Source organism: Chenopodium quinoa, unplaced genomic scaffold (genome assembly GCF_001683475.1).
Source record: "Chenopodium quinoa cultivar QQ74 unplaced genomic scaffold, ASM168347v1, whole genome shotgun sequence".
Lineage (NCBI taxonomy): Eukaryota > Viridiplantae > Streptophyta > Magnoliopsida > Caryophyllales > Amaranthaceae > Chenopodium > Chenopodium quinoa.
In genome coordinates, this window is record NW_018742441.1 from 400,430 (window position 1) to 422,910 (window position 22,481).

General features: G+C 43.5%; 1 protein-coding gene across 1 annotated transcript; it reads right to left on the reverse strand.

Moving 5' to 3' along the window:
• Nucleotides 1-592: 592 nt before the first annotated feature.
• On the reverse strand, nucleotides 593-1,330 carry LOC110716737 (uncharacterized mitochondrial protein AtMg00310-like). Its single transcript, XM_021895373.1, has one exon. It carries the CDS (start codon nucleotides 1,328-1,330, stop codon nucleotides 593-595), a length of 738 nt encoding a protein of 245 aa, XP_021751065.1.
• Nucleotides 1,331-22,481: the final 21,151 nt, after the last annotated feature.

Sequence of the window (22,481 nt, forward strand, 5' to 3'; positions counted from 1 at the left end):
AAAAAAACTTGTTGGCGACTCTTTTGCTCTATCTTCTTCCCTTTTGGACGCCACCGTACTTTAGTGTATGATCACAGTGGGGTTCAAGCTAGTGGAATTTAAAGGCTTGAAATTATTCCCTACAGCAAGCGTCGCAGTTAATCTTCACAAAATCAGAGGGAGGAGGGAGCCATTTCTTCGGGCTTTTGCACTTTCTTTTGCTGACCGAACCATAAACCTTAGCAGCATATTTACCACAATCTTCCACCAAGCAAAATACTCTGTCTCTTACTATTAGGTGAGGGATTTCTTTTCCATTGAATACTTTCTCATTCCCACGGCACCCAAATCTGCCATAACAATGCAACCCCAATTAAGCACTTCCTCTCATTCCCTTGCTTCCACCTCAAAAGAGTTTCTTTAAGTCAAAAGCCGGGTCTGTGACAGCAAGTTCAGAGCATTCACACTCAACCTACAAGTCTTGCACAGCCGGACAACCAAAGAATATATGATGCAGCGTTTCAGGAGCACTAGATCACCATGGGCAGAGACCCGAATCCCTCATGTGCCTATGATACAAAAGAGCACAAGTTGGCAGGGAGTTGGAGCAAATTCACCAGAGAAAGAGTTTGACCTTTGGGATCGTATCAAGGCCCCAAATATCAACCCACACTTGATGGAAAGCCCCTAAATCACAAGTCTTCTCAATCATATATGCAGATTTCACATCATATACCCCGTCTTTGGAGAAAGCCCATGTCAGAATATCATCCTGAGTTCTGAGACTAAGTGGTATAGTCATAATGCATTTTACATCGCTCTCTTCAAAATTCTCGAAAAGCAGCTCATAGTCCCAATCATTTGTTTCAACATTTATTAAATCCTTGACCACATTAAGCCTATCAATCCCTAGAGTAAAAACAAACCTCCCCTTTTCATCGGCTAGCCACGGGTCTTCAAAAATTCTGATTTTAGAGCCATCACCTACGCTCCAGACCACCCCTTCTTTTACAAGAGATTTAGCTCCCCATATTCCACGCCATGCGTAACTGCCATTAAAGCCAAGAGAGGACTCTAAAAAATCCGAGTGAGGGAAATATTTGCCTTTCATAACTCGCCCAAACAGTGATCCGGGATTGTTGATAAGTCGCCAAGCTTGCTTACCAAGGAGTGCTTCATTAAAGACTCCCATATCCCGAAAACCCATCCCTCCCAAGCACTTTGGTGTGCACATAACCTCCCAGTTTAACCAGTGGACTCTCCTCCTAGCATCCGAATTTTCCCACCAAAATCTTGCAGTGAGGGATCGAATTTCATCGATGACACTATTAGGCAACTTATATACCCCCATCAAATAAGTCGGAATAGCCTGTATAACTGATTTTATAAGAACTTCCTTTCCGGCTCTCGATAACAGCTTCCCTTTTAGATAATACGTTTCCAACAAAATAAAAAATGCTGACCCCACAAGAATGGAGTATTGGCGAATTTCTCATTGATTTTGTCAGACACATCTTTTCATTTAGTAGGGAAAAAAAGCAAGCTACTAAATTTTGCTTTTTAAGTTTCAAGATTTTACAAAATGGAGTATACTCTAGGTCTCTAGTATGGACTATGTAATTATGTACTCTGTAGTATTTTCTTCACTTTCTTTTTATAATACACATAATTATCACCTTTATCAATGGACAAAAATATTCTAATCAACATAAATCACTACAGATAATTAAAGTATTTCTTTTCAAGCTCATCATTTCCTCAGTTTAAATACATATAAGTCTACGACTAACAATTTGAATTATGCATTTGCCAATCTATAAGTTTAACCATAAATAGAAATTCCCTTTGTCAAAAAGAAAAATGATAGAAATGAAACATATGAATTAATTGATAATCAATAAGTTTTAGGTCAAATTTATGTCTTAGTTTAAACATGTTTGGCCCCTGAAAGAAAACTATTCAAGATCCGTCATTGTCCATATATACCCTTCAGTAACCAATTGAAGTTATATATTTGACCCTTGATAAACAACTTATGTTTCTCAGCATGAGAAACCGGGCTTTGCTCATTTTTCTATGACGTTATAAAAATATTTATATATTAAATAGTGTGGCTAACGCACGCAATGCGCGCGTTATAACTTGCGATGTCCAAGGAACACTTTCAATTTGACATTCTTAAGGGTATAAATTGTCCTCACACTATTCTTAAGAGTTCAAAAAAAGTAACAATTAGCATTAATAAGAGAAAATAAGTAAATTAATATTTTAGAGGATATAATTATCCAAATACTATTCAAAACTTCATAAGGGGGTGTTTGGTTCAATATATTGGAATGGAATCTCATAAGGTATGGATTCTAAAACCTGTTTTGGGTGATTTTGTCCCTTGGGAGAGTTACGTCACGAAATCTGATTCCGGCTGAGCTACACCTGCAAAATAACGGAGACTCCGGGTGGTTGGAGCTCCGCCTCCGACGGTCAAGTTAGCGACTTGAAACGGAATAAAGAGAACGGAAATTTAGGTAGGGATCTGCTCGGATTCCAAGCTCAAGTCTTTCTCTGATGTGAGAGAATAAGGGTGTAATAAATGATTCAATTTGTCCCCAAAATGGGGAAATATCTCTCTATTTATAGGGTCGTTGGGAAAAGTGCCCCTACCTAGGTCACTTGACCTAGATTTTAGTGGGCTGCACCATTTTACAGCGCTCCTAGGAATCTGGGCCTTTGAAGGCCGCCATTTCGGAAACATATATGAGGGCGCCAAGTGTCAAGAGGATGCTGAGCCACATGGGCCATCCTAAGCTCGACACGTGGCGACCTCTCATTGGTCCACGTGTCAAGAGGATGTTGGGCCACATGGGCCATCCTGAACTCGACACGTGGAGAGCTCTCATTGGCCCACGTGTCTAGGGTAAAAATACCCTAAACATTTTGCCCCTCACAGGTCGCACGTGCATGTCACGTGGGGCCTGTGACACGTGTCCACCTCTCATAGGTGAACAGTAACGGGGTAAAATTTTGAATTTCAAATCAAAATTTTCCCCCCACTTTTACTTTCTATAAATAGAAAGTTACCCCCCCTCCTTTTCACACTTTACATTCACATTGACTTTTTAGAGAGAGAAAAAGAGAGATTCTAGAGAGATTTATCTCTGCTCTCGCCTGCATAATCAGCGAATTTCAAGCTTCCGAGTGCTAGCAGTTCATCACCCGGTTCACCGGCTGTAGCGGTTTTCAGATTTTCCAGAGTCAAAGCAAGGTAACCGCCTATACCACTTTAGCTTTTCTCCCTTTCGATTTACATACCATTTTTTCCGCCTGTATGCCCGGCTTTCTTAAGAAAATAAAATAAAAAATATAAATGAGTTCCCCATCCACCCACTCGGCACTGCCTAGGACACTCAGTCGATCCCCCGGAACGGCTAAGTCTAGAACAGGGGGTGCCTCTTCTGGACTGTCGGAACCAATATGCTCATCTCCGAATTCCTCCCTCTCTGTGTCTGTGCAGGACACAATGGCCAGAACGAAACAAACGGCCACGCGGTCTAAAAGCCGGCGCACCATGAGAGTGCCAGCCGATGAGGTTTTCCCGGATGGGGATCCGAGGGATTTGGAGGAGAGTGGATCCGACGAAGAGGCTCCTTCTACATCCGGGAGCTCGGGGGTAAGAGAGGTTGTTAACGAGGGAGCCGCCTCCTCCAATGAAGTCGGCGATGCTGAGGCCGGCCAGGGATCAAGAGCAGAGTCTTCCGGCTCTGACCAGGGGGATTTTGCGGCTGACTATCAGCAGCCGCCAAAAGTAGCTGACAACCCCAACCCTAAGAGAACCCGGATGCTGCCGAGCAACATCGCCCTTCTTAACAGCGGGTTTAGGGCCTTTAAGGAGAAACATCCCTTTGGAAGGGGATGGGAAGTTATTGTCCCTCCGGCTGATGCTGTAATGGCCTGGGGGGACAACATTAATCATGCAGATGACTACTTCATCTGCTATGAGGCGGTAATAGAAGCCGGCCTCCGGTTCCCCCTCCACCCCGGGATTAGGAAAATCCTAAAGGGGTACGATTTGGGGGTTTAGCAGCTCACCCCAAACTCGTGGGTGAACATTTTAAGTTACATCGCCGCCTGCGAGTTCCAAAATTTGAACCCTAGCTTCTCTGCCTTTGCTCACATGCACTATTTGAGCAAGGCTCCAGGCGGCCATGGGGCATGGTATACTCTGACTACCTTGCCCCAATACTTAATGACTTTGGACAAAGTGTCCAAATGGTCCGGGTGGAAAAACAAGTTTTATTTGATTTCCTCCCCCACCCTAAGACACAACCGGACACTACGCCGGTACAACACTGAGCCGACTCTTCTTGGACGCAAATGCCCTCTCCCGGAAATATCTACTAAAGCCCGGGAGCAGATCAAGGAGCCGAGGTTTTTTGAAACTACAACTGAGCCCATGGGGGATGGGACTCACATTATTGTTCCTAAAAACTAGATCCCCCACCCGGACTTCTTCAAAGATGAATTCTTTTTGTCCGCCTGCGGACTGAGCACAATGTTTCCCAAGGGTAGAATACTTCACACCCGGAACAATTGTTATTTTTCTTTTTATTGCAAATTTGCCTTGATTCTTTCTAACTTGAAATTCTTGTTATTGCAGAAGAAGCCCTGAAGATGGTTGACTAAGACAAGACTCCTGCTAAATCGGCTGCGCAATTGCGCAAGGAGGCGGCTCTTGCCAAAAAGGCAGCCGTCGAGGCAAAGGACAACAAGAAAGGCGGGGTAAGACCGCCTGACTTAATGTTTGCATTTTTTTCTTCTTCTTCTTTTTTTTATACCGGTTGGGTATACTCATATTTGCTTCTTTCTCAGGAGTCTGCCAAGAGAATCCCTCGATCATTCTCCAAGCTTCTCAAAAGGCAAGGAGATGATCTTGAAAAGGCTCCGGCTGCCAAAGCCGCCAGAAAGGACCCCCCCAAAAAAAACAAGGCTCTGCCCAATCTGGTCATCCAACGACTGGGGGCAAATCCCCTGCTGTTCTGAAAAAGCTCAGTGAAAGCTCAGAACAGCAGAAGACGCCGGATGCCTTAACGGCATCGAAGGGTGGCATGCCACCTGAGGTTGCAGACGGTACGGCAACCACCGGGGAGGAAAACAAGCCGGAGACCAATCTGGAAGCTCAAAGTAAGGAAGGAACTGAAATACCTTGGCCACTTGATTTCATGAGAATCAAGACCAAGGTTGATACTTCAAAAGGGTCCGTCAGCAGCCGGCAACGGATGAATGCCAGCTACGCTGCTTCTATCTCACATAGCACTACTTTTGATGCAGGTCCGACTTCTGACCAGCCGGACCTTCCAGGATTCGCAAGACGGTTGGTGAGGACTCTCACCCGGTGCGAGAAGGCATCCATACCTGATCTGCAGGTTGTGGACTTTGACCGGATAATGGGCTCTCTGGCTGAGGTACATGGTTTTTCTATCTTAATGTCTTTCATCTTTAATTTGACTAAGTAACTCTTTAACCGACTGCTATTGATTCAGGCTATGGTGAGGGTGGACAGTCCCCGGGGCCCCTTCAGGCGGAAGCAAGAAGAGGTAAATGTCGCCAAACGGAGGGCCTTAGAAAACCTCAACTTTGCTGAACATTATGATTATATGTGTAATTTAAAGATTAAAGCAGTAGAGTTGAAACAGGAGGAGCTGATCCGGAGTTTAACGGCTGCAAACGATGAAGCTAACAGTCGGGATGATGACCTTGACAAGCAGCTGAAAGATGCCAAGTCTGATCTCAAGGCATTAGAGGATGCTGACAAAGAGAATGCCCAACTCCGGACTGACAATGACCGCCTGAAGCTCGAGCTCATGACCCTACGCAACAAGCAGGCGGATGAGCTGGCCGAGGAGCAGACCCGGCTGACCGAGGAGAATGAGCGGGACAACTTGGCCCGCCTGAAGATCACCTAGGGCCTCCTTTACCCAGAAATAGACTTTAAGGTCTATAAGTTGAGGTATGATTACGCCACTGAGGTGTATGATGCCCAGCAACTGGGTGATGCTCCACCGCCTCGCTTCAAAGACTGGGCTTCTGAGCAGGGATATGAAGTCTTTGATGATGAGGAGCAGGCGGATGATCAGCAAGAGGGCCAAGCCAGCCAAGCTCAGCCGGAGAAGACTCTGCCTAAGCCTTAGGCGGTCCTCCCCCCTTTCTGCGGCTGTATGCCAACAATGTTGTTTACCGGCTTGCATGTCCGGGTGCTCTTGCCCCTGGACGGCTGTGCGGTTGGTTTAGTGCCAGGTTGATTGATTGGCTTGAAAACACTTGATACTTGGAGAATTATGGAGTGTTTTTAGGCCAATCAATCACAATGGTGATTGCCCCAAACCAAGTGCACAGCCGGCCATAAAAGTGGGTGTTTTGAGCTTCTTACACAGGCGGTTAAATTCCGTCTAGGGTTGACGCGTAGCCGTTACACAAACCTGTGCCCCAATAGGGGAAGTGAGTGCAACTTTGGAATAAATAACCCAAGTAAGAATTTCCACCAATGACCGACTGATGCATATGGGCATCCTGTATCTGGAATTTTTGTTCGCTCTTCATAGGCTATTTTGGTCAGACGGCTATGAGTTTGCCAATTTGGTCGTTCAATTTTCGTCGTCTGCATTGGTACATAGAACCGACAAATAGCCTGTTCTCTGCGACGATTGCACCCGGAGGGGTGTCGCCGGACACCTTTGTCCATGTTGGGGCAGGCGATTTTATAAAATGAGCAACCATCCGACTTTTTAGCCTCAGGTCTTGTTTGAGACCGGTTGTATAGCCACTAAACGTTTTTGTGCTTAGTTTTTAGTCAGTATTAGATTTACACTAAGTATCAAACTTTAGTTTTTTAAACAAGCGGGTCCGTCTGGGTATTACCCAGGCGGATGATCAGGCAGTTGAATAAACAAAGTATTAAATTTAAATGAACAAGGGATCCGAGTATTACCCAGGCGGTCCGACAGATGTAACCTTTACTAAGTGTCAAACTTAGTTAGGCAAAGAAAAATCCGCCTGGGTATTACCCGGATGGATAATTAAGTAATAACTCGATTTTGCAAACAAAGTCTGAATCTTCATTGATTGACTTACTGTTTACTAAAAGTTTACAATCTCAGAAGTAGTACTTTTTTAGATTGTCTACATTCCAAGTTCTAGGCAGACGTCTGTCGTCTGGGGTTTCCAGGCGGTAGGTGCCATCCCTTACTTCTTCATAAATCCGGTAGGGGCCTTCCCAATTGGGTGTTAGCTTTCCCAGCTCATTGGCCCTACCGGTTGGCTCTATTTTCCGTAACACAAAGTCATCCACTTTAAAAGGACGCTTGTGCACTCTCTTGTTATAGGCTCTGGTCATCCTCAGACGGTATATCTCATGGCGCAGGACAGCATTGCCCCTACGCTCCGGGAGGGAGTCCAATGCCAGCCGCATGGCCTCCCAATTCGCCTCTTCATCATAGAGCATAACTTTGAGAGTCGACTCATAATGCTCAATAGGCAAAACGGCTTCAGCACCGTATACCATGAGAAATGGGGTTTCGCCGGTTGCCCCTTTCACAGTAGTCCGGATGGCCCATAGGACATGAATCAACTCTTCTGCCCACAAGCCACCGGCCTGTTCAATTTTCTTTTTAATGCCATCTGAGATGAGTTTGTTGAAGGCTTCAACTTGGCCATTTGCTTGGGGTCGGCCGACTGATGCAAAACAATGCGAGATACCCTGATCTCCTAACCAAGTCTTGAGCTGGGGGGTTTCAAACTGAGGGCCATTGTCAAACACCATAGACATAGGTACCCCAAACCGGGTGATGATGTTCTTCCAGATGAAAGAGATGACATCCTTTGTCTTGATGTTTTTAACCGGCTCAGATTCTACCAGTTTGGTGAAATAATCCACAGCCACCAAAATGTAGCGCTTTCCGCCTGGAGCAGGCGTATAAGGACCCAAGATATTCATGCCCCATTTAGCAAATGGGATTGGGTTGTGGATTGCCGTCAAATCAGTAGCCGGGCGATGAATAAGTTTTCCAAACTTTTGGCACTTGTCACATTTCTTTACCAACTCCTTGGCGTCTGCTTCAAGAGTGGGCCAAAAGTAATGTCGTCTGGCTCTGACGGCTAGGGACCTGCCGCCTATGTGGGAGGCGCAGAATCCCGAGTGCAAGTCTTCGAGAACTTCCTTCCCCTTTTCTGGGGTAACACACTTCAGTAGGGGTTTAAGAAACCCAGCCTTGAAGAGTTCTCCATTTTTCAACTCGAAGCTTGCAGTTCGCTTCTTCAGGACGGCTGCTTCCTGTGGTGAATCAGGAAGTGTGCCGTCTGAAAGATAAGCCCGGATGGCATCCATCCAGGTGGAGCTTTGGTCTAGGGTTCTAATGGGCTCTTCATGTATGCTTCTTTTTTCAAGAACTTCCCAAAAGACCGACCGAGGAGTATCACAGCAGGCGGATGAAGCCAATTTGGACAATGCATCCGCCTGGCTGGGCACTTGATTCAGACGGAAATCCTCAAGTGCCCCAGTCTCTTCCTTGACTGCCTGAAGATATTTGATCATAGCCGGGTGAGTTGCCTCATATGTTCCCTCATACTGGCTAACGACCAACTGTGAATCAGAGTAGGCGTCAATCTTCGTTGCCCCTGCTGCTGACAGGGTAAAGTCGTATCCCCTAATAAAAAATAATTACCTAAATCACTAACTAAAGTAGATAGGGAAGTAGGGTCGATCTCCACAGGGAAACTAGTCTTTTTACTCCTAATTAAATATTATAATCTAAATTATTTAAGTAACCAATATTTATTAATGAATAAGAGACTAAACTAAAAAGAGTAGGAATAGGGAGAAAATAATATATAAAGGATCTAGAGCATAGGTTCACCAATAAATAATACTCCGGGGTAAAATAGGGTAATCAATCATTGACATGGCATAGATAACATGATTAACAGGCTCTCGCAATTTATTAATCAACATAGATCTAACAGGCTCTCGCAATTTACTAGATCTAAGTTCTTATTGAAAATAGCCTTTAATATCAAATTAACATCTGCTCGATTCATCAATTTGATATTGCTATACTTTTACAAGCCGCAATTGTAAAACATTAAAACAATCCAATAAGAAATTATCATGCAATACCAACAATCAATAATAGTCAATCATCAACGCATCAATTAACCAGATTGTAAAGGGCTCTCGCTACTTATTACAATCACACAATTAATTTATCGGTATTAAATCTCATCTCTCGAATCTTGACTTAACCATTTATAAATTAACTTACCTATTGAAACTAGACCTAAACATTAATTCTCATCTCTCGATTCTTGAATCAATATTGTCAAACTCATGCATAAAAGATAGGCCTAATCTAGTCACAGAGCATTAAATCAATCAATAGGAAATTAATCTAGCATTGATAATCAACAACAATAATTTACCCCTTCATATTATTTATTAGATCCCCATAAACCCTAAAAATTAAACTACTCACACATAATTAAATATAAACTAAGCAAAGCAATAAAATAAATCATGATCAAAGGAATAAAATAAATAACTAAGATTGAGGGAAGATAAATCGTCACCAAAATAAATCTGGAATTAATCAAAGAAATAAGAATAAAAGTTTAGAGAGAGATTAAGAGAGAGAAAACTAAGTAGAGAGAGAAAGTCTAAGAGAAAGGATTAAGAGAAAAATAAAATAAATAAATCGTATTACGGAGGAGTATTTATACTCCGTACAATAATCCTAAACTAAAACAAATTAAAACGACGCTAATCGTCTCCTAAATATACACGCGCCCGATCGGGCGCGCCTTTTTTTATCTCTAATAGCAATCTCGTGCCCGGCCGGGCGCGTCACCGGGCGCGCCTCCGGGCGCCAGCCTTTTTGGCCGGGCGACTCATTTGGGCCAATATTTGGACTTCGATTGGTCTCCAATTCTTCGGGCCAATCTGGGTTTCCTCTTTGGGTCTTGAATACTCGGTCCAAATGCCCCGGTATCACCTATACCGAGCCCTTAATCACCGGTTCGATGGCTCCAACCGGCCCTGGGCTATAAAATCTGGTCGTGCTTCTCCAGTGCTCGTGATTGCTCCAAAATATCTCCGGAAAACACTCCAACAGCATAAATCCCTGCAAAAGTCAACCAAATCTACGAAAACACTAGAAAACACCAATTAGTAATAAAAGTGGCTCTAAAGGGCCAAAAACACTACTAATTATGACCAAGGGACGGGGGTAAAATACTATATAAAATGGACACATCAAACTCCCCCAAGCCAAACCTTTGCTTGTCCCTAAGCAAAGATCTCATCAATGAATCAATAAATATGCTTCACCCCAATAAGTAAAAATCAAGCACAAACGATCCAGGGTAAATCAAATAAATACGCTTCAGAGTCAACCAATCAAATCCATCCAATAACCTTTCTTCCCTAACAATTGTCAAACAGAGCAAACCACAAGAGTATATAGAATTCAAGACTAGTGCTCACACACTCGACTCTCATTTATGTGGCGAGTAAAAGATGTACTCGATCGCTCTCCAACCACCCCTTTAATGTGAACAATGCCCTCCCAACTCACACTCTCGTGTGTATAAAAACAATGAACGCTCAATCCTACTAGTCGACTCGAAATATGCCAAATCATAAATTGCATTGATAAGCAACACTTTCACATTCATACAATTCTATGCACAAAGGTCGGAAGGTCTTTAAAGCTTGTAATGTAAGGCTAGGGTAAAGGGTAGGATAAATTTGGAAATACGTGAGAGAAAAGCTATGCTTAAAGGAGCCATATCCTAGTAAAACCCATGAACAAAAATAAATAATGATCATACATCTCCTACATAACCAACTCTAACATTAACCAAATATACTCCAATCATAATAAATAATTCCAACACTTACAATAATCACTCATAAAAATATAATAATGAAGTGGAGTGAATAAACAAACTTTATTTTCCAAACTTGAATTTTTTTTTCATTGAGGCTCAAAATTATTCTTTACAAACCTCCAACTAGAACATTTGAACATTTTTTTTCTTTTTTTTTTCTTTTGAAGTTCGCTTATTTTTTTCACATTTTTTTTCTTTGAACTTCTCTTTTTTCATAATATCATGCTTTATTTATTTCAAGAAAATATAACTCTCAAACTCATCAAAAATAAACATGAATAATCAACAAAACAACTTCTCCAAATCTCACCCAAATTGTGCAAATAAATAGCACACTACAAACTCCCACACCTCACTCACTAATAGCTCCCCCAAGCCAAGCTTGGGACTAGTAACCAATGGGGCAAAATAGGCTTGTAATATGGCTAATAAACAACAAAAAGTCAAGGTAACAACATGGGTAGCAAGAAGGGAACAAATGTATCTACAATATCTGGAGGTTATCTAAAAGAACAAATGCCTTCGTCCTCCACAATGTGCATAATAATGAATCATATAAACATTACTAGTAGTTGCAAATCAATACTCAAATTTATTGACATACCAGGAAAAATGGAACTATCACACATTTCCTAACCAAATCAACTAGTCAAGCACTATATTCACAAGTAGTTGGAAAAAACTGACGCATGTAAAGGTTTCAAGGCAATCAAACATCATATCATGATCAACTAATCCACAATGTCCATCATCAAATACCAAGGATCAAAACAAATTTCTAAAGTAAGGGGCACAGGGAAGCATAATTTATAATTCATTGGAACGTATTTTTGAATTTTTTTAGTTTTTCAATTTTTTTTGTATTTTTTAAATATAAAGAAAGCAATAAAACTAACCTAGAAAGCGAAAAATCTAACCTAAGAAAACACACCAAAAATAAAAGAAAAGAGAAAAAGAAAAATACCAAACCAAAATCTCCCCCAAGCCAGAATCAGACAATGTCCTCATTGGCTCGGAAACTAGCCCAACATAGCTAGTCCTCATCATCCTCGTCCATCGAGCCGAACCCCGCACCTCCACTGCCACCTGCACCACCTGCACCTGAAGAGCTACCACCAAAATAGTCAGCGTGAAAACTCCCCCCCCCCCCCCGCCGGTCCCCCGAAAGGAATGTCTTGCCCGTACCCGAAAAAGGAAGAATAGTCAGAGTAAATACCACGGGCAGTGGGATCCCTATCGTATCCCTGGGGTGGAGGCTGAAACCAGTCAGGGTGAATAGCGTCGTCGGGAATGTTGCCCCGACGAGCATAATCATCGTACATAGGGTAGAGAGCTCTACCCTGGTTCCTCTCTAGGTACCCTAACCTGTGGTCAATAGAGCCCACCATCCTCCTAAGGTCAGTCTGTGCATGCTTAGGGCCTGACCTATACTCTGAAAATCCCAAACTGGGTCAGAGTCAACATGAGGGACGGAATGGGACATACGAGGTGGAGAGAAAGCCACCTCGGGCTGGGGCTGAGGTGGTGGAACTGGTGGTGGTGGTGCCTGCCCCTAGCGTTGGCAACTAAAGTATCATAAGTGTAAGAAAGTTGCCCTGGGGAAACGCGGTCAAGTCTGGACTGGGAAGGGGAAAAATAGGCAAAGGTTGCTCGTTCCCAGTCTGAATACACCAAAAGGGTGTCTGCTCGCTATCCGGCCTTACCCACCCCACATCCTCAAAATACCTAGCAGTCATGTAGGTATCTGGTCCACAGTTAGTCAGCTGGTGGGGTCCGTCTACTACAAAACCGGCCTTTTTCACCGCTAATCGAGTGATGAGGCCACCTAAACGGATAGGGGACTTGGAAGTGGTGCTGGCTGTGGCATGCCGACTCAGGTGATGAACTATGAACCTGCCTATGTTCAATTTCCCGAACCCGTATACATAGTGACCTATTATAGCTAGTTCGTTGGTTTGAGCGTTATGAGGCTCGGCCCTACCCAAAACACACAATCCCGCAAATCTTTGCCAGATTTTCGGGACAAGGTGGTGAATGGGTTTAGTACTAGCATGTTGGGAGTCGGGGGCAAGTAAACCAGTCAAAGCGAAATATAAATCACCCATTTTATAATCTTCATGCCACTGGTGAGATAATTCAGAATTTAATTCAAATATTTTACAAAATTCAACAAAAGTTAAACTAATATTTCTATTATTTAACCTGAAAAATAAATTAGGCCCGTTCCTACTACTAACAACATGAAAAGTGGACAAGAATTCACAGGTGAGTTCTCGGTATGTAGGATAATGCATGTCAACGAATTTTCTCATGCCAATATCATTCAAAAATCGTTTAACATAATCAAACAAACCATATGATTCTAGGGTAGGGCGGTGTAACCACCGAGAAAGGATTACCTCATGACCGACCAAATGCTCCAATCGTTCTTTCTGTTCCCGGCTCACGATCCGGATCTTCGGCCAATACGGGAGTTGCAAGTCTGGGTTGTACTCCTCCCTCGAGCTGGAGCTCCTACCAAAAATTGATCTTGCCCTCTTTGAAGCCATGTAGAGAAATGGGTCGAAAATATTTTGAATTAAAACTGAAAAATTTTTGTATGAGAGTGAAGAGAATGAAGAGAAGATCACAAATATATAAAAAGTTTTGAATTTGGATTGGTAATGGAGGAGAAATCTTAGAGAGAAGTTAGAGAAAATTTGAGTTTTAGAGAGAGAAAGTAATAGAGGAAAGAAGAAGTGAAGAAAGAAGAAAGAAAGAAGAAGAAAAGGGCGTCTGAAATCCCTCGTGCCCGGTCGGGCGGTGGCTCGCCCGGTCGGGCGATCTTCAGTAGCATGGCTTTGTTCTCTCGCCCGGTCGGGCGGACTTCGCCCGGCCTGGCGATTTTTGCCAAAAATTTCTTCTCTTCTCGCGCCCGATCGGGCGGACAAATTAGTCCGTAAACGTCAAAATTCGCGCCCGGTCGGGCGAAAATTATTGTTTTTGAAGCCCTGCTCTCGCGCCCGATCGGGCGAACTTCGCCCGATCGGGTCCGAGACTAAATCGGGGAAAGCTAATTTCCTTCTGTTCTCAAAAAGTTGTCTAACTCTTTTCCTTCAAACCTGTACAAACACTCATAAAACTCATTAAATTCCCTCATCTCTCCTCACCTAAGAAAACGAAAAGAAAAACTGGTTTAAAAATCATTAAAAATACGGGTTGCCTCCCGCAAAGCGCTGGTTTATCTAGGTCCCGCACGACCTTCTTACCAAGTACAATTCCTAAGACCCTTGGCCTAACGCTTGATCGGGTGGTTTCTCACCCGGTCTAGCGATGTTTAGGCTGCGATGCGGCTTCCTGACATAACCTGTGGGACGTCAAGTGGCCTTATCTGGTGGATCCTCCATGACTTGGACTGGGGGATCTTCAATGCTACGCACTAAAAACCCTTCTTCGATCGAATGTTGCTTCAAATTTTCATTGCGTTCAACACTTGCAACTCGATCTGGCAGAACAGTTACCGTAGGCTCGATTCGCACAACTTGCTCTATCGGTTCCACTTGTTCATCCTCGAAACCAAGACCAACATTGTAGAGTGCTCTTTCTATTGCATCGACTTCCTTCTGCCATTTGTCTATCTCATCTGAAAAGGATGCAACACAAGGTACCGCCTCCAAGGGATCTTTTTCAAGAGCTTGGGGCTTATTAGAATAATTTACAACCACATTAACACTGAAACATTTCTCCTCAGTCATGGAGCTTTTAGGGGCATTATTCAGATTAAAAACAACTTTATCGTCCCCTACTGATAGTGTTAACTTACCACTTCTTACATCTATAATTGCTCCTGTTGTGTTAAGGAATGGTCTACCCAAAATAATTGGGGTTTGCATGTCCTCAGCCATATCAAGAACAACAAAATCAACAGGTATATAAAATTTACCTACTCTAACGGGGACGTCCTCTAAAACACCTAGGGGGTATTTGAAAGAACGGTCGGCCATTTGTAGAGTTATATTGGTAGCTTTTAATTTACCCATATTCAACTTAGAACACACAGATAATGGCATGACGCTAACACTAGCACCCAAATCACATAATGCACTATCAATCAGAAGATTACCAATATGACAAGGGATAAAAAAACTACCCGGATCTTTCAATTTAGGTAGAGACTTATTTTGAAGTACGGCACTACACTCTGCAGTGAAAGCTACTGTCTCTACCTCACTAATAGACCTTTTTCTCGTCAAAATTTCTTTCATAAATTTTGCATATGAGGGGATTTGTGTGATCAATTCAGTAAAGGGAACTGTTACCTTCAAATCTTTAACTACCTCTAGGAACTTACCAAACTGCTTATCCAAGTTTGTCTTCAATTGACGATTGGGGAAAGGAAGTTTGATAATTGGCTTTTGAGCATTCTTCTCTTTGTCTGGAGTAGCCACCTTCTCCGGAGTTTTACCCTGCAATTTAGAATTAGATATGTTAGTATTATCCTCTAGCCCTGCAGGGCTAGCAACTACATTGTTTGGTTTAATGGAATCAAGATTAGCATTATTTAATAAAATAGGTTCATCAACTCTGGGCGTAGAGGGCCCTTCATAGTTTGAACCACTCCTTAGAGTAATTGCAAATGCTTGATCTGTAGGCATAGTCGGCTGTGCCGGCAGGGCTCCCTGTTGGCGTGCTTGTAGAGTAGCGGAGAGTTGCGCAATTTGATTATCTACAATTTTATTATGCGCTAGAATTTGATCAATTGTCGAATCTCTGCTCTCCATGTGCTTTTGCATATTGACCAACATTGCTCTAATTTCCCCTAAAGAAGGGTCTGAAGATGAGGGGGGTTGTTGTGGTTGATTCTTCTGGCCAGCATTGGGATGATAGTGTTTCTGCTGCTGTTGTTGTGGCACCTGTGGTTCTTGTGGTGGTGGATTTTGAACATTAGTGCTCCGGTAGGAAAGGTATGGATGATTCCGATACCCAGGATTGTAAGTGTTGGAGTATAGGTTATTCTGCCTATAAGCTTGGAAGGCATTAACTTTCTCCACGGAACTCCTGCAATCCTGCTCCCAATGACCTACAATACCACAATTTTCGCAGAAAGCCTCATTAGAATTATTATTAATTGCAGAAACATTAGCTACATTAGCAGTGCTCAGATTATCTAATTTTTGGCAAATAGAGGTAAGTTGAGCTTGTAAAAAGGATACAGAGTCAACACTATGTTTCCCCTTGTTAGCAAATCCTCTGGGATTCCCGTATTGGGAATTGTGTATCTCCATATCTTCAATAACCTAACCTGCATCATCAACATTAAGATTCATAAATCTCCCACTAGATGCAGAGTCTAATATTATTCTAGAGGAATTTCCAATGCCGTTATAAAACGCTTGGATTAATTGCCATTGTGCTAAATTGTGGTGAGGGCATTCTCTTTGTAAGTCCTTGAACCTCTCCCAAGCCTCATATAAAGACTCATCGGCTTCTTGGGCGAAGTTCTGAATCTCACTTCGTAGTACTGCTGTTCTCTCTGCAGGATAATATTTGTTATAAAAATTCAAAACAAGAGTTTCCCAGTCAGTAATACCAAGTGTAGTTCTATTCAAACCATTAAACCACAATTTAGCTTTTCCAGTTAAAGAAAAGGGAAAGAGAATCTCCCTGATTTGGTCTTGAGTGACCCCGTCTTGCCTTATGGTGTTGCAATATTGACAATAGTCGGCAATGTGAAGATTCGGGTCTTCACCCTTTGCTCCACTGAATTGCTTCCTCTCTATCATCGTTATAAATTGAGGTTTAATTTCAAATTGAACGCCATCGAGAGCCGGAGTAGGGGTGAGATGTGGAAAATCCGTAAGCTTTGGTTGTGAATAATCACTAAGCTTCTTTGGAACCGCCATCTCTAAATCTGTGTCTGATGATGCCTCTAAATCACTAGAATCAGTTGGAGGATCGCGGTGATTATTGTTAGAATCACCAGAATCCGCCAGGATTTGCTTGTAGAAGTTTTTCTGTCTATGGAAGGAACGTTCGATCTCAGGATCGAATGGGATATAACCTGATCTGGAACACCTGGGCATAAACAAAAACTAGAAGCAAATATGAGATTTGTCTCAGAGAACTAACGCTCTCTGAGACAAAAGAGAAATAATCTAGACTACAAAAACAATCAGAAATAAAAATAAAACCGTTTCCCCGGCAACGGCGCCAAATTTTGACAGGGTAAAGTCGTATCCCCTAATCAAAAATAATTACCTAAATCACTAACTAAAGTAGATAGGGAAGTAGGGTCGATCTCCACAGGGAAACTAGTCTTTTTACTCCTAATTAAATATTATAATCTAAATTATTTAAGTAACCAATATTTATTAATGAATAAGAGACTAAACTAAAAAGAGTAGGAATAGGGAGAAAATAATATATAAAGGATCTAGGGCATAGGTTCACCAATAAATAATACTCCGGGGTAAAATAGGGTAATCAATCATTGACATGGCATAGATAACATGATTAACAGGCTCTCGCAATTTATTAATCAACATAGATCTAATAGGCTCTCGCAATTTACTAGATCTAAGTTCTTATTGAAAATAGCCTTTAATATCAAATTAACATCTGCTCGATTCATCAATTTGATATTGCTATACTTTTACAAGCCGCAATTGTAAAACATTAAAACAATCCAATAAGAAATTATCATGCAATACCAACAATCAATAATAGTCAATCATCAACGCATCAATTAACCAGATTGTAAAGGGCTCTCGCTACTTATTACAATCACACAATTAATTTATCGGTATTAAATCTCATCTCTCGAATCTTGACTTAACCATTTATAAATTAACTTACCTATTGAAACTAGACCTAAACATTAATTCTCATCTCTCGATTCTTGAATCAATATTGTCAAACTCATGCATAAAAGATAGGCCTAATCTAGTCACAGAGCATTAAATCAATCAATAGGAAATTAATCTAGCATTGATAATCAACAACAATAATTTACCCCTTCATATTATTTATTAGATCCCCATAAACCCTAAAAATTAAACTACTCACACATAATTAAATATAAACTAAGCAAAGCAATAAAATAAATCATGATCAAAGGAATAAAATAAATAACTAAGATTGAGGGAAGATAAATCGTCACCAAAATAAATCTGGAATTAATCAAAGAAATAAGAATAAAAGTTTAGAGAGACATTAAGAGAGAGAAAACTAAGTAGAGAGAGAAAGTCTAAGAGAAAGGATTAAGAGAAAAATAAAATAAATAAATCGTATTACGGAGGAGTATTTATACTCCGTACAAGAATCCTAAACTAAAACAAATTAAAACGACGCTAATCGTCTCCTAATATACACGCGCCCGATCGGGCGAGGCACCGCCCGATCGGGCGCGCCTTTTTTTATCTCTAATAGAAATCTCGCGCCCAGCCGGGCGCGTCACCGGGCGCTCCTCCCGCCCGGCCGGGCGCGCCTCCGGGCGCCAGCCTTATTGGCCGGGCGACTCATTTGGGGCAATATTTGGACTTTGATTGAGCTCCAATTCTTCGGGCCAATCTGGGTTTCCTCTTTGGGTCTTGAATACTCGGTCCAAATGCGCTAGTATCACCTATACCGAGCCCTTAATCACCGGTTCGATGGCTCCAACCGGCCCTGGGCTATAAAATCTGGTCGTGCTTCTCCATTACTCCAAAATATCTCGGGAAAACACTTCAACAGCATAAATCCCTGCAAAAGTCAACCAAATCTACGAAAACACTAGAAAACACCAATTAGTAATAAAAGTGGCTCTAAAGGGCCAAAAACACTACTAATTATGACCAAGGGATGGCGGTAAAATACTATATAAAATGGACACATCAGCTGCCTTACACATGTGGATACCGGCTAGCAGGGCTTCATATTTCGTCTCATTATTTGAGGCTTGAAACTTAAACCGCAGTGCATATTCAAATTTGTCCCCCTCTGGGGACTCATATATAATTCTTGCACCACAGCCGCTTTTTGTTGAGCTTCCGTCTACATACACTTTCCAAACCTGATCAAGATTTTCCGGTGGCACCGGTCGGGTCATTTCAACAATGAAGTCGGCAAACGCCTGACCTTTCACTGCTTTTCTAGGTTCGAAAGTGATTTCAAGACTTTGCATTTCAATAGCCCATTTCAACATTCTTCCGGAAGACTCCAAGGTAGACATTGGCCGCTTGAGGGCTGGTCGGTGTAGATTACCACCGGATGAGCCAGAAAGTATGGCTTCAATTTCTTGAAAGCCATATACAGAGCAAGGCCAAATTTTTCTACCATGGGGTACCGGAGCTCGGCATTTTTTAAGACATGGCTAATGAAATAGACCGGAAGCTGAACACCGTCTCTCTCAGCAAGGAGAACGGCACTGAGGGCATGGTCTGAGACAGCTAAGTACATGTATAACACCTCCCTAGGCAATGGACTAACAAGTCTTGGCAAAGAGTGGAGGTGTTCTTTCAGCCGTTGAAAGGCCGCCTCAGCCTCATCCCCCCATTCAAATCTGGTCTTCTTCCTGATTGCTTGGAAGAAGTAAAGGCATTTGTCACCTGACCGGCTGAGGAATCTCCCCAGAGCAGCCAGGCAACCGGTTAGTCTCTGCGTTTCCTTGACAGTGCGGGGTGACTTCATGTCAATCACCGCCTGTATCTTCTCAGGGTTAGCCTCTATCCCCCTTTGATCAATCAGGAATCCGAGAAACTTCCCAGACTCAACACCAAAGACGCATTTCTTAGGATTTAACATGACCTTATGCCGCCTGAGTGTGGTGAAGGTTTCTCGGAGATCAGCAAGGTGATCTGTCTGCTGTTTGGATTTGACTATCATGTCATCAATGTATGCCTCTACATTCCTCCCAATTTGATTAACAAAGACCGTGTTAATCATCCGCTGGAACGTAGCCGGCGCATTTTTCAAGCCAAACGGCATCACCGTGTAACAGAATAGCCCCTGATCAGAGACGAAGGCCGTCTTCTCTTGATCTTTCTTCCACAGGGGTATCTGATGGAAGCCGGAGTAGGCATCCATAAAACTCATCAAGGCGTGACCGGCTGTAGAGTCGACCAGACTGTCGATCTTTAGGAGCGGATAACTGTCCTTTGGACACGCCTTGTTGAGGTCTGTGTAATCAACACACATACGCCAGGTCCCATTCGGTTTCTTAACAAGGACCACATTGGCCACCCAGTCGGGAAAATTACAAGGCCGAATGAACCTGGCATCTAGCAGCTTTTTGACTTCGGCAGCTGCCGCCTGACTTCTTTCCTCGCCGTGGTTTCTTTTCTTTGCCGGATGGGATTCTTTTTGGGGTCCACGGCGAGTTTGTGGACAGCGAGATCCGGGCTGACGCCTGGCATCTCTTCCACTTCAAAGGCAAAAATGTCTTTGAATTCCTTCAGCAGAAGGTGCAAGCTTGCACCCAAAGTAGCATGAGCAACCGTCCCAACCTTAACAGTACGTTCTGGACGGCTGTCATCCAGAACAAGATCAATGCTTTCTCCAGCCGGTTGGGGACGGAGCTCATCTGACCGCTCACCGGTCAGTGATTGCTATTTTTTCTCTTTCTTCACCTCCACCAGCAGAGGTGCCTTTCTTTTCTTACCGGCTGTTGGTGGGGCGGGTGCTGGATCGGCATCCTTGACATTGTCAAGGTCTATTGGTTCCTGGACACCTGGGGTTACAGTGTCCCTGACGGCTGAGAGGTAGCACTCCCGAGCCGTCTTTTGATCCCCATTTAGGGAATCAACAGTGCCATCATCCTTCTCATACTTGATGAGCATGAGAGATGGGATGATTACCGCCTTGGCTACGTTGAGGGTTGGCCTGCCAAGGACAATGTTATAGGCGGTCATTTCCTCAACGACCGAGAACCTGACAACAATATGTCGCCCTTGGCCCTTCTCTCCCAGCCGGATGGGTAAGTCGATCCTTCCGGCTAGGTAGACCATCCCACCCCCAAAACCAACCAAGGGGTGGGTTACCGGATGCATGCTGCTGATATTGTATTTCAGCTTCTGCAGGCACCGGAGGCTGATGATGTCTGATGAGCTGCCGGTGTCAATAAGGATTCGTCTAACCAGCTGGTTGGCAACCTTACATTCAATGACCACCGGGTCATCATGCGGGGCGGCGGACGCTGCCCCTGTCCTTCTGAGTGATCAAGACGTCTGGGAAGGAAGAGCTGGCTTCCGCCTGCTCATCATCATCTTTGTCCATCTTTCGAAGATGGCTCTTGGTGCCCCTTATGGTAGGGCCACCACATGAAAACCCGCCTGCTATAGTGTAGACCGGCTCCTTGTCGGTATCCGAACTACTAGCAGGCTGGGGGGTAGTCTTGGAGGACTGACCCTTGTTTTTCTTTTTTGCCCCGGCTGGGGACTTAGAAATATAGGACTTCAGCATCCCCTTGTCAGCTAGACGGTCCAACGTCCGTTGTAGGCTGAAGCAGTCGTTGGTGTCATGGCCAACTTCCTCATGGTATTGACAAAATTTATTTTTGTTCCTAGATTGAACGGAACTTTTCATTGGATTCGGCTTCTCAAGGGACCCTTTATCTCCATGAGGATGGAGTTGCAGTCCTTGTTAAACTCGTACTTGGGGACGTACGGTTTAAATTCTTTCTTCTTCTTCTGGGACGGCTGGTCAGAATCACTAACCGCCCAGACCTCCTTTCTCTTCTTGCTCTCTTCTTTCTTTTTAGCCGGCTGAGTAGGCCGGTTGTCTTTCTGCTTGTCAGACTTCTTAGAGTCCGACTGGCTACCAGGCGAGCAGAGATCGGTAGCTTGAATATAGCTTTCCGCCTCCCTCAGGGCCGCCTGTAGGGTGAAAGCCCCTTTTCTGACAAGGTCGAACTTAAAGGTCGACCCGTTTCTCAGACCCTTAAAAAAGTCTGTAAAAGCTACCTCATCAGACAACCCCTGAATCTGAATTCTGATCAGGTTGAACCACCTGACATATGAGCGCAGCCCTTCTCTCTCTGCCTGCTTAACAGTGCTCAAATCAAGGCTTGTTTTCTTAGCAGGGATGTTCATTGAGAAGTTAGAGGCAAACAGGAAGGCAAGCTTCCTGAAGCTGTCTATGGACCCGGCTGGCAGATTACCAAACCATTGTTGGGCAATGCCCTTCAACGTAGCCGGGAAGCATCGACACCAAGTGGCATCATCCAACCCCTGGAGATACATGAGGTTGGTATAAGCCATGAGGTGATCTTCCGGATTGGAGGTACCATCATAGGTACCAACCAACACATTCTTAACCTTGGCCGGCTGAGCCGCCTCGGTTATCTCCCGAGTGAACGCAGAAGGTTGTTCACCCAAGCGTAGCAGACGAAGCTGTCAGTCCAAAGGCTGGACGTTTGGATATGCCGCCTGACCCCCAAAGAAGGCCGGCTGCATGAAGTGAGGAGGATACTGCCCGTAGGCCTGAGTAGGCATATACGGGACAACTCCAATCATATGAGGGCCAGAATGGACGGTATTACCGCCTGTCTGACTCTTATGCAAGGAAGGTGCACTCCCTGCAAAAATGTTGTTGAAGCTGTCTGGAAAATTCGA

What these genes read in the sequence shown, in the direction of transcription:
- LOC110716737 (XM_021895373.1), bottom strand. Translation starts at nt 1,330, where the DNA reads ATGGGGGTATATAAGTTGCCTAATAGTGTCATCGATGAAATTCGATCC.